Source organism: Erythrolamprus reginae, chromosome 6 (assembly GCF_031021105.1).
Source record: "Erythrolamprus reginae isolate rEryReg1 chromosome 6, rEryReg1.hap1, whole genome shotgun sequence".
In the NCBI taxonomy this organism is placed as follows: domain Eukaryota; kingdom Metazoa; phylum Chordata; class Lepidosauria; order Squamata; family Dipsadidae; genus Erythrolamprus; species Erythrolamprus reginae.
Window position 1 is genome coordinate 24505029 of NC_091955.1, and position 13407 is coordinate 24518435.

The following is a 13407-nucleotide window of genomic DNA, read 5'->3' on the forward strand; positions in this document are numbered from 1 at the left end:
ATTTAAGTTTTTTAGAAGCTTAATAAATCTGTCCCAACTCTAAAAACCTTCCTAAATCTTCCTGACAAAAGTCAAGAGATACTCTTTAGAAGTTTTTTTAAAACAAATCTTCAAAACATAATCAAATATGTTTTTTGGCTCATAAACTAATAGATCATTGTCTTTTTTAGAAAGATTTTCTTTGAAGGTTGATTTTGCACTGGTTTTAGCCGAAAACTATATTTCAATTGTAGATAATCCTCACTTAATAACCATTCATTCGGTGACTGTTCGACATTATGACAGCACTAAACAAAATGGCTAGTTATGGCCGATCTTGTAAGTTATAGTTGTTGCAGTGCCCCATAATCATGAGATCAAAATTTGGGCACCTAAGCAGCCCACTGGCATTTATCAATGCAGAATGCATTTGACCTCCCCCACCCAGTTATGTTCTCCCATCCCCAGGATTATAGCAATCCTGCAACACCAGTACTGCTTTCCCCCCTCAACTGGCCCCAGTTGATCGTTGCTGTCTTCTTCCCACCAAAGATCAGCTCGGGATGGTAGATAGTGACAGGCATTAGCAAAAGCAGCAGAGTGCTGAGCAGCCAAATGGGCAAAGGTGAGTGTGTGGAGGGGCCAGGAAGTTGAAGTGGAGAAAATAGCAACGTGAGAGGAGGACCATAAAGTTCTCGCCTAACTACTGCTGGTAGGCAAGGCAAGCACATTATGTGTTGGCTAGCAACCACTTTGTGACAGAAACTGGCACCAAGTAGGATTGCTATGTACAGACTACCTATATCAGTGATGGTGATTCAAAGTGTTGGTTATGACCTATAAAGCCCTTCATGGCACCGGACCAGAATATCTTCAGGACCGCCTTCTGCCGCACGAATCCCAGCAGCCGGTTAGGTTAGGTCCCACAGAGTCTGCCTTATTCGGGTCCCGTCAACTAAACAATGTTGTCTGGCGGGACCCAGGGGAAGAGCCTTCTCTGTGGTGGCTCCGACACTCTGGAACCAGCTCCCCCCTGAGATTAGGATTGCCCCCACCCTCCTTGCCTTTCATAAACTCCTTAAAACCCACCTCTGCCGTCAGGCATGGGGGAACTAAAACATCTCTCCCTTGCCCATGTTGTTTTGCTGTTTGATTGATTGTGTGCTTCTGTTTTTATATATATTGGGATTGTTTTATGAATTTCTTAACTTAAAATTTTAATTGGATTGGTGGGCATTGGATTTGTCACTATTGTACTGTTTTTTGCTATTGTTGTGAGCCGCCCCCAGTCTGAGGAGAGGGGCGGCATATAAATCCAATAAATCTAATCTAATCTAATCTGGTGAGCCTATGACACGGGTGCCACAGGTAGCATGCAGAGCCATATCCGCTGGCAGGCGAGCCCTTGCCCTAGCTCAGTTCCAAGGTGCATGTGTGTACCAGCCAGCTGATTTTTGGCTTGCACAGAGGCAATGGGAGGGCATTTTTTGTTTCCAGAGTGCCTCCATGGAGATAGGGGAGGGCGTTTTTACCCTCTCTTGGCTCCAGGGAAGTCTTTGGAGCCTGGGAAGGGTGAAACACAAGCGTACTGGGCCCACCAAGAGTTGGGAAACAGGCCATTTCCGCCCTCCAGAGGGGTGGGGGAAGCTGTCTTTGCCCTCCCCAGGCATTGAATTATGGGTGTGGGCACTCATGCATGCACGAAAGCACACAGACATTCACCCAAGGGTAAAAAGGTTCACCATCACTGACCTATATTCTCGAATTATGAGTTTATGAACTTTAAGCACAGTCTGAATTGGAGGGAGGAACTAATTTTTGAGTTATTTATCACTATGATAAATATCACTTGTACAGATAATTTATTTTTATTCGATCTCTATGCCGCCCAGTCCTGAAGGACTCATCTGTACAGATGATGTACAGATAGTCCTTGATGTATGACCACGATTGACTCCAACGTTTTTGTTGCTAAGCAAGACTGTTGCTAAGTGAGCTTCACTTCATTTTATAACCTTTCTTGCCAGCGCTAAGAGAATCACTGTGGTAGTTAAGTTAGTAACATGGTTGTAAAGTGGGCACTGATTTTGTTTATCAGAGGGTCGCAAAAGGTGATCCCATGATTCCAGAACACAGCAACCATCATAAATATGAACCAATTGCCAAGCCAATGTATCATGTGATCATGGGAATGGTTGTAAGTATGAAAAACGGTCATGAATCTTTTCTCAATGTTATTGTAACTTCAGCCATTAAGTCAATGGTTTTAAGTTGAGAACTATCTGTACTGCCTTATCAGAATTTATCCTTCAAATGCTTTTGGCTTAATTTATTTTATTTAAAAATCAATCACGTGGAATAACTTTATGTCTATAGCCAATTTAAGATAGTCATAATTTTAGTAGAAGCTGGAAGCTCAACTAATTTTTAGCATTACGTTACATAAGAAATTACCTTCAGAATTCTGCCATCTGATGTTCCCACAAATACTACAGTCTTCCCATTTTCCACAGCAAAGGTCACTGCTGTTAAATTTATCCCTTCTTTTTTGAACACGGGCTCTGCAGAAATTCCTTCTTTGCTTCCCAAAGGATACGGTAAATGTTCAGAACCACATGGAAACGTTACACTTGAATTCTAAAAAAAGGAAGCATGAATTAGGAATCATAAATTCAAACAAACACGAACCTCTAAACCAGAGGTGTCAAACTCTATTCATTGACGGCTGCATCAGGTTTGTGCCAGGTGGGTGTGGCCAGCTCGATGTGTCACTCATGTCGGCGATGGTCCAAGTGCTCTGCCTGTGAAAACGGACTCCTGAGCTATGTTTTTGGCTGCCATGGCCTCTTGCAACCCTGTGAGGTTGCAGAAGACTGTGGCAGCCGAAAATGAAGCTCGGGAACTCATTTTTGCTGGCAGAAGCACCACAGGCTAGTTCTTTGCTGTTTCCAGGGTTTCCCCGCAGGCCAGTTTTAGTCCCCAGGTCTTGAATTTGACATCCCTGCTCTAAACCCTGAAACTAGGATTGATCTGAAAATTCAAGTGTTTCAGAAAACCAGAAAAGCTGCAGTATGTTTTGAATGGATCAATAGATTAGAAAACTGTGTGTGTTCAACAATGTTAACATATCATCCAGAAAAAATTGTTCCTTACATGCTGGACCTGTAATGTTTCCTCAAGTGCTCTAATGCTGCTGATACACTAACGTTAATATAATCAATAATTTCCTCCTAGAAAAAAATCTATTTGCAGAAGCAACTACTTTCCCTTGATACAGAAACCATGAAGGCATAATTCAACCAACAGGAAGCAAATTTCAATTGGAATTATTTTATTGAGAGGTATTCATGGACGTGTTTAGATTTGACAGAATTGTGCCTGTTTGAAATCTTTAGATGAAATAAAAACAGAAATGAAATACAGTTTGTGGCTTTATCCTATGGAAAATTAGATGAAACATAGAAACATAGAAGTCTGATGGCAGAAAAAGACCTCATGGTCCATCTAGTCTGCTCTTATACTATTTTCTGTATTTTATCTTAGGATGGATATATGTTTATCCCAGGCATGTTTAAATTCAGTTACTGTGGATTTATCTACCATGTCTGCTGGAAGTTTGTTCCAAGGATCTACTACTCTTTCAGTAAAATAATATTTTCTCATGTTGCTTTTGATCTTTCCCCCAACTAACTTCAGATTGTGTCCCTTGTTCTTGTGTTCACTTTCCTATTAAAAACACTTCCCTCCTGGACCTTATTTAACCCTTTAATATATTTTAAATGTTTCAATCATGTCCCCCCTTTTCCTTCTGTCCTCCAGACTATACAGATTAAGTTCATTAAGTCTTTCCTGATACGTTTTATGCTTAAGACCTTCCACCATTCTTGTAGCCCGTCTTTTGACCCGTTCAATTTTGTCAATATCTTTTTGTAGGTGAGGTCTCCAGAACTGAACACAGTATTCCAAATGTGGTCTCACCAGCATTCTATATAGCGAGATCATAATCTCTCTCTTCCTGCTTGTTATACCTCTAGCTATGCAGCCAAGCATCCTACTTGCTTTCCCTACCCCCTGACTGCACTGTTCACCCATTTTGAGACTGTCAGAAATCACTACCCCTAAATCCTTTTCTTCTGAAGTATTTGCTAACACAGAACTGCCAATACAATACTCAGATTGAGGATTCCTTTTCCCCAAGTGCATTATTTTACATTTGGAAACATTAAACTGCAGTTTCCATTGCTTTGACCATTTATCTAGTAAAGCTAAATCATTTACCATATTACAGACGCCTCAAGGAATATCAATCCTATTGCACACTTTAGAGTCATCGGCAAATAGGCAAACCTTCCCTACCAAACCTTCCCCTATGTCACTCACAAACATATTAAAAAGAATAGGACCCAGAACAGACCCTTGTGGCACACCGCTTGTAACCTGACTCTGTTCAGAATACTCGCCGTTAACAATAACTCTCTGATGTCTACGCTTCAGCCAGCTGCAAATCCATTGAACTATCCAGGGATTAAGTCCAATCTTCACTAATTTATCTATCAGCTCTTTATGTGGAACCGTATCAAAGGCTTATCTTATGAATGCTTATCTTCCACAACAACTTTATTATTGCAACTCACCTGGTGCGACGAAGCTTTGCATGGAGCATTTTCTGTTCTGAATGGCTTGTAAAATACATTACGTGTATCCTTCATATAACATTTCTCCCTGTTTTCTTCCATCTTTTTGTTGATATCGCTCAAGTTATAAACACACATGGCAGACACCAAGGAGTCTTTTTCCTTCCTCCTGAAAAGGCCAATGAGCAGCTTGTCCTGTAGTGGGCCCTCAAAAGCTTGCTCGGATGATGCTAGAGGATGTGTTGGGTGTTCTCCATGGACAGAAGCGTAGATTGCATTGCTTTGATTAAAAGGGCCCGTGTCATCTTTACACTCCAAGTCCATTTCAAAATAGGAATGATAATGTTCATCTTCTTTGCAGAGTCTCCCAATAAGTGTCCTGTTTATAGTGGCCTGCCTCTCATTCTGATTGAAAATAAAATAAACAAATTTATTGTCCTCAAAAATATAGAGGAACTGTTGGGAACTTGAGTAAGGGTATGCCGACTTAATAGCAGCAGGATCTGCGTACAATTCAAAAATCTCTCTCCCATCTCCATTGAAAAGCTGTCGAGTGCTGATGATGACCCCGTTATCGTTTCCGCCATTGCCCTTCCCCACAAACATCATTCGGCCTTTTTTCAAAGAGGTGATCAGGCCCACAGTGGCTACATTCTCATCATTACTTGCAACAAATGATTTCTCTCCACTGCCGGTCTCATAGTAAGTCCTGTTGGAAATATTTTCAAGTTCTCTTATGGAGCATATGCCCCTAAATAGACTCCCACAAACTACTATCCTTTTCTCTTGCGTGTCCACCAACAGCAATTTGTTGTAATTGTCCGTCATTTGTTTGTCAGAGCACTGGCTTTCTTCAATGGGAGGTGTGCATTTTTTGTTATCCAAATGTGGCCCAGTGACTACTTCATTGATTGAGAGTTTCAAGTCTTTTGTGAGTTGATGCAGGGCATTTACAGCTCCTAAATAGACTGTCCCCGTATCGTGGTTCACTACTAGGTGACTGAGTTCTGTCTTACTCTGGTACACATCCCATTTCGACCTTAATGCAGAAGAAACGCAGGAGAAGCTCAGGATGCTCAATATCCAAATCCATAAAGCCATTTCTCTGAGGTACCTGTTGAGTAAAAATTGGGGGGGGGGAAAGTTTACATTATGAAGGAGGTCATGGTTTTGTACCAGCTGCAGGCATATTAATTTAATCATCAAAACCTGAATTCATCTATCAGTGGCAATTTCATTTCATTTCATTTTTTCATTTTATTGGATTTGTATGCTGCCCCTCTCCGTAGACTCGGGGCGGCTAACAACAGTGGTAAAAACAACATGCGACAATCCAATACTAAAGTAGCTAAAAACCCTTATTTTAAAACCAATCATACATACAAACGTACCATACATAAATTGTAGAAGCCTAGGGGGAAAGAATATCTTAATTCCCCCATGCCTGACGACAGAGGTGGGTTTTAAGAAGCTTACGAAAGGCAAGAAGGGTGGGGGCTATTCTAATCTCTGGGGGGAGTTGGTTCCAGAGGGTCGGGGCCACCACAGAGAAGGCTCTTCCCCTGGGTCCCGCCAAATGGCATTGTTTAGTTGACAGGACCCGGAGAAGGCTCACTCTGTGGGACCTAATTGGTCGCTGGGATTCATGCGGCAGAAGGCGGTTCCGGAGATAACCTGGCCCGGTGCCATGAAGGGCTTTATAGGTCATAACCAACACTTTGAATTGTGACCGGAAACTGATCGGCAACCAATGCAGACTGCGGAGTGTTGGTGTGACATGGGCATATTTAGGGAAGCCCATGATTGCTCTCGCAGCTGCATTCTGCACGATCTGAAGTTTCCGAACACTTTTCAAAGGTAGCCCCATGTAGAGAGTGTTACAGTAGTCGAGCCTCGAGGTGATGAGGGAATGAGTGACTGTGAGCAGTGACTCCCGATCCAAATTTCATGACATGGTCACAAGGTTTGCCACTTTAAACTACTTAGTCTTAAACAATACAAATTATCCCTTTTAATAATTTAAATACAGCCAAAAGACAAGGTAGATACAAGCATTTCATATTAACTCATCAGTACCTACATTACAATAATACATTACAATGTGTTATTGAGCTAATGTTAATGTAACATACGTACTGAAGAGTCAATATGAAATGCTTGCATCTACCTCTGTTTGTCTTTTAGCTGTATTTAAATTATTAAAAAGGACTAATTGTTTAAAATTACTTAATTTTACTTTGAGGTTATCTTGCCCAGTTGGGCAAAGACCAAATCATGGTTTATTGTCCGAAAGCAGTACAAATCAAATAAATCTGAGGCAGGAGCAAGATATTATCTTCTCACCCCAGAGATTTTTAAAATTACTTTCTAGTAACAGGCAGCCAGTTTTGATTAATTGATAACTTTATAATATCCTTGTCCAATACAAATCCTGTAGAGATTTACAGCTTTAAAACAATGAAAATACACTGAAGTTTTGAAAACTGTATAAAATAACTCATAAAAAAGGAGATAAAAAATGATAGTCTATTTAGTTCATAATGTTAAAATCTTAAGCCTAAAATGCATACTAATACAGAACAGAATATGATTTCGTTAATGGGGAAAAATAGCTCTGGGGAAATCTCACAAGGTTACTTTTAAGTGAAATCTGAAATGTGTAAACCAAAATATTTTTTTGTTCTATATAATGCATACTTTTAATAATACATACGTTGAAAACAACAGCAACAAAAACCCTTAGATCTATTTAAGGTGAAAGACTCTGAATATTAAAAAGGTAGAGTTGTCACAAAAAATGTCTCCCAGGTTTCCGTCTAATATGTAGCAGAGTTAAAGTCTGTGACATAATGCCATTCCTGTTGGTATTTTCCCATTACTGACAAAAAAAAAGGGGGGGGGAACACTGAAGAGAAACTTAGTAAAATGTTACAGTGAGGAAAACGTGGATACAGAACTTCCATCAATAGCAATCATTCTTTGTTTTTAGCAAGTGAAGTTCTGCCATTTGCATTCTGCATTTCATCCTTGCTAATTTGCTTCCTGGTTCCATAAAGGAAAAACAAGCAACTCCTTGCAATCTCTCATAGGAGACCCAACTGATTATCTGCAAAACCACTGAAAGAGAAGGAAGTGGGAAACACTGCCTATTAAGAGAAAATAAAACGGTGAATTCTCGAATAATTGGCATTCAGTTAATCTGGTGACTAATCATGGAGGTCACTAGAGAAAACCATATCTTCTCACTCTTTAATTAAAACAGAACTTTTTTTTTTCTTGGACTATTAAAGTGCATCCATTAACACTACATATTCCTTTTTAAAGGTGGTTTGAGAAATTCTGTCATGAAAGGTTAATGCTTTCATAGCTATTTAATTAATTCCTAAAAGAAATAAAACGAAGGTGGCGTGCAATGTTTCATTTTTCAGCCCTTTGTTCTGTGCTAAAAGTTAGGGCAAAACTAGATAGAAGCTACATGTACATATTTAAGCAGGAATCTTCCCTAATCATACAAGTCAGTTAAAGAAAGGCACTACTCTTTGAGAAGAACTGAGATTTTTTGCCTGTTCTGTACTATGTGTTCCCACATTTTCAGTCATGCTTTACCAACATGTGAAAAAAGTAATGCAGAGAAAAGGACCATAGGATAAAGGCACATGCAAATATGCCCTGTACAACCTTGAATTTCTTGTGCTTCAATTTCTGAGATTTACAGACCGATAGTTTGGCATTTAAATTGTAGACACAAAGACCAATAATCAATATTGTTGAAATCAAATGACTCCTTTAACTAGAAAACGAGTTTATGTGTTCCAATATTTGCCTTCTCTGCAGCCTGGTTTATTTTGATTTCTATCATTTCTGCTCAACCCACCATCTTCTGAGTTATTTAAATGTATACAGTACATATACGTTTCGCACATTCTAATAGTGAGTCATGAAAACAAATATTGAAAGCACTACACCTGGAAGAGAATATCTGTGTTTTTGCATTGATGTTTGAGTTTCCAACAACAGCCAGAAAATTTATTGAGCAAGCTCCTGGTTATCTATCATACTTGACAAAATAACTTTAGAGTTATACTCTTTGTTTATACTGACATTAATTGTTATTTAATGTCAGTATAACATTAATTATTATTTAAAGTTTATATATGGATAAATAAGAAGAAACAATAGAAGGTTAATGAAAACAATTAAATAAATGAGTGAATTGTTTCGGCAAAGATAAGATTTATGTGTTACAATAGAATTAGTTAGAATATGTTTTCTTTTTAGAAATTTATTTGAATTAGTTTACATATGAAGAATTATTATAAGATGAATTTTGAATTTATATTAGAATTAGCTTAAATATGAAAAAATATAATGAGAAGTTTAACAAATTATTTCTTAACATTTATAATAATGAACTGTATTTAAATGTGTATTCTTTTTTCTGTATTCAAATTTATACTTTTGAGATAAGCAGGGCAATACAACCCCAATTTTGTGTTAAATGTATGTGTGTCTGTTCGTCTATTTTATGAAAATTTAATAAAAAAATTTTTTTAAAAAAATAACATTAATTGTTATTTCATAATAACAATTATTAATAATAATTTAATAATTCAAAATGAGTCTAATTAAATAAAACATCTTAAAGCTACATTTTTAATTTGGGAAGGTAATCGTGAAATGTTACACATTAGAGTCCAGTTTAAGCTTTGTTTAAAATAAATTTAATTAAAATGCTCATATTATCAACCCTAGTCTTCTTGTAGATCTCTTCACCTTTCACTGGTTATTCTATGTTTTGGAAGTCTGCTTATATTATTCCAATGCCTTCTTAGCTCAGTAATTACTTGAAGCCCATCTATTTTTAACTGAGCTCTAATTAACAATCAATAAACTTGATTAGTGTACTCACTAGCAACAGCCTACAGTAAAGAACATGCAGAAGCAACCAAAACTCCATCTGCTATTAGGGAACACTAATTTAATAGATATGCAAGACTGGCACATGGCACCTAGCCAGCTGTGCTATAATAAAAACAGAAGGAAGAAAATGTTGAGGATTGGTTATAGGAGGAAGAAGAAGTCACATAGTCAGCCATAGAAAATGGAAAGTTGTTTAAGTTTGTTCATAGTCAGCCACTGACTATTATATCTAATAACATTAAAAAAGTAACACCTTAAAACATACACCTTAATTCAATACTGGCTGCACATGATTTAGTAAATTTTAGTTGATTCTTTTCTGCAAAGAGATTTATATTCTCTGATATGGCTCTATTAAAATCAAATAATTTTCTACATTTGTACTTAGCTGAGAATTGTCTACCTTTTTCAATTTATTTATCTGAGACTTGATAAATATTATGGGTAATATATCAGATAGTAACTGTTCTGCCTGACTGGCTCAGGCAATGCGTAATAGTCCAAGGAAAAGAAATCAAACACACACGTCCTCTGCTAATCAGCAAACTTGTATTAAATAAACCAAAAAGGGTTACTCAAAACAGTTCTTAGTGTCAAAAAACAATGATAGTGCAAGGCTTACTTCAGCCGCATACAAAAACACCGGAACAAACAAACAAAGACAACCTGGAATGAGCAAAGACGTTTCAGGAGTCCTTTTGAATATTTGAAGCAAACAGCAAGTCACAGAGTTTTCACCTCCCACTTGAATGAAAAAGCTGGGTTGAAAACTCCCAACTGCACGGAACAGAAACTTCAGAGCAGGAACCACAAAATAACACAGATAAACAGCCACAGTTTGCCTTGGGCCGTTGTTCCCTTTTATACCTTTAGCCCTCATTAAGGGAACCACACCCAGCCCTTAGTATAAGAACCACACCCAGCCCAGGTGCTCCTATAATGACTTGTAATACTCCTTAAAGTGATCCCTTCTTTGCATAGCTCTTCGGCTACGCAGATCAATATATTGATCTGCAGAAGAATCCAGAGACGAAAGACTGTCTGAGGGACTGTATGTCAAATCCCCTGGGCTGTCTGCTGACTCCTGCATACCAGTGGCCTCATCCTCCTGGCTGTCTGCCACATCTTCCTGGCTGTCAGCCAGGCTTTCGCATTCAGTGTGTGCCGCGTCTCTCCCGTCTGTGGGAGCAACGGCTGGCCCAGGCCCAAACACAACAGTAACCACAAGGGAAGAGCCTTTGTTTAGCAGAGATTTTCTGATATTTATCCTCAATTACAATTTTGGCCATTCCCTTTTATATTCAAGTTATAAATGCTTAGTGAGCTTTATAACAGGTTATACTGACTTGTCTCTTTTCAAGCTGTGCTCGAAATAATGTTCAAAGTTCTGGAAAACTTAGGGAAAGCTCAAGGAATGAAATGTGAACTTCCCCCCTGCCCATTCTGTGGGTGTGGCTTATTTTGTGAGCATGGCTAGCTAATTAATCAATTAATTAATTGGGCTTATATGCTGCCCTACTCCCAGAGTACTCTGGGAGGTCTGGCTTGGAAGAAAGGTGGATGTGGCTTCAGGTGGGTGTGGCCATGTGGCCACATGACTGGATGGGTGTGATCAGGTTGTCATGTGACTGGGTAGGTGCAGCCAATTTAGCAGTCCATTTGCCAGGGAGCAGGGGGTTGGACTAGATGACCATGGAGTCCCTTCCAGCCTTTGCTGTGCTGTTTCAAAACATCCTCTGAAGCTGTGTCTGATGCCAGCCTCCCTCCCTCCTTCCTTCCTTTTGTGGGAAGCAATCCACCTCAAATAAAATATTACTATATTATTATATAGAGCCGGGGTGGCGCAGCAGGTAGAGTGCTGTACTGCAGGCCACTGAAGGTGACTGTAGATCTGTAGGTCAGCGGTTCAGATCTCACCACCGGCTCAAGGTTGACTCAGCCTTCCATCCTTCCGAGGTGGATCAAATGAGGACCCGGATTGTGGGGGCAATATGCTGGCTCTGTTAAAAAGTGCTATTGCTAACATGTTGTAAGCCGCCCTGAGTCTAAGGAGAAGTGCGGCATAAAAATTGAATAAATAAATAAAATAAAATAAATAAATAATAAATAAATACTCATAATAAAAGGCTCACAGGAAAACAAGGGAAAAATCCAACAAGAACCTGCCTGAAACTCATTCCACATTCCACATTCCTGTCTGATAGAGATAATGAAATAATCACCACATAGAAAGTAGAAGCCTGATGTTTGGCTCCATTCACACAAGCAGGCAAAATGTTCCCTAGAAAACCCATTCAAGACAGGATATTTACCCATGGTAAGATTTGGCAGCAGTTTAATTAATTAATTAAATTTATAAGCTGCCCAACTCCTTCTGGATTCCATAGTAGAATCAGAAGTAGAATCAGAATAGGGAGCCCCACACTGAAGAGGCAACACAGGACAAAAGTCATTTAGCCACAATGAGAATCACCCAAAAGGGTCTCAAACCCTTTTAGAAACTCAAAGCCCATATTGCACAAACCCCCAAAACTTCAAAAACATAGAACCATATAAGAATCCCTTTTATCCACTGCTGAATGTTACTTCACTTCTGCAATTAATAACGTCCTTCTGAGCAGCTTCTGAAGGATTTTCAATTTAAAGCAGGAGTCTCCAAAGTTTGCAGCATTAAAGCTTGTGGACTTCAACTCCCAGAATTCCTCGGGCAGCCATGTGGCTAAATTTGGAGATTCCTGATTTAAAGTGACAGCATTTGTTTTCTTCTTTGCCAAGCGATCTCCTGGCTGGAAAATGATTTTTTCCCCCTTCTAACACCTTTCTTTCTTTCTTTCTTTCTTTCTTTCTTTCTTTCTTTCTTTCTTTCTTTCTTTCTTTCTTTCTTTCTGGGAAACTGGTAGAGAAAAAGATTCTAAAAAGTTTTTTAAAAAAAACAGGAAGTGATGATGTCAGAGTGGGTGGGTGGAGCCTCACACTGCCATCCCGATTCTCCGAACCAGCTTCCACAATCACTACCTACTCACCCGAACTGTGCCAAACCAGGAGGATTTCACCCCTGGAAAGCTCTCAAGTAAGAGCGATATTACTAAATTCAGAGATTTATTGGCTCTTAAACTGAATCAAGAATTTAAACTTTGCTGATAATCAGTAAGCCACCCCGAGTCCTCGGAGAGGGGCGGCATACAATTCAATCAAATAAATGAATGAATGAATGAATAAATAAATAAATAAATATTCTTTGGAATACATAAAAATTCCTTTTTTTACATAATTTATTTAATTTACTATACTCTCCTACAAGAGAGTCATTTTGGTACAGTGTTAAAGAATGAGGGTAAAATATGAGAGACCATCAATTCTAGTCCGCTGGGTGACTTTGGTTCAGTCAGTCTCTCTCAGACCTTGGAAGGAAGCAAATACAAACCACTATTGATAATTTGTCAAGAAAACTGGGGTGATGTTTCCAGATAGTTTCCAAAAGTAATCATTGAATCGAAGGTGGGTACACGCATACACATTTTAACATACAGTATTCATAAAAGATCTAGATTTATAATCTGAGTGGACAAAGCAAGCCCCTCTCCTTTGTATCCTTCTCATCGCCTCCAGGTGGTGTTAGCAAGGGCTACAATGAAACCAACAGAGACCTGTCAATAGTCGGAAGACAAGAAAATAATTCTTTGGTTTTTCTGAAGGATCTCTTGCTTAATTTTAAAAAATAGTTGGTTTTGGCTTGTGTTTGCTTTGCAATTCTTTAAATGTAGTTTTTAATTTTTAAAAAAGTGTACTCACTAGCAATAGCCTACAGTAAAGAACATGCAAAAGCAACCAAAACTCCATCTGCTATTAGGGAACACTAATTTAATAGATATGC

General features: G+C 38.8%; 1 protein-coding gene across 4 annotated transcripts in view; it reads right to left on the reverse strand.

Moving 5' to 3' along the window:
• Positions 1 to 13407, reverse strand: part of PLXNB2 (plexin B2) — a 522361-nt gene that overhangs the window by 164872 nt on the left and 344082 nt on the right. For all 4 annotated transcript variants that reach the window (XM_070755420.1, XM_070755418.1, XM_070755419.1 and 1 more), the window contains 2 exons: positions 4614 to 5727; positions 2434 to 2616 (listed from right to left, as the gene is read on the reverse strand). In XM_070755420.1, the coding sequence (XP_070611521.1) occupies positions 2434 to 2616; positions 4614 to 5714 (1284 nt within the window). In that variant the 5' untranslated portion in view covers positions 5715 to 5727. The remainder of the gene's footprint in view (positions 1 to 2433; positions 2617 to 4613; positions 5728 to 13407) is intronic.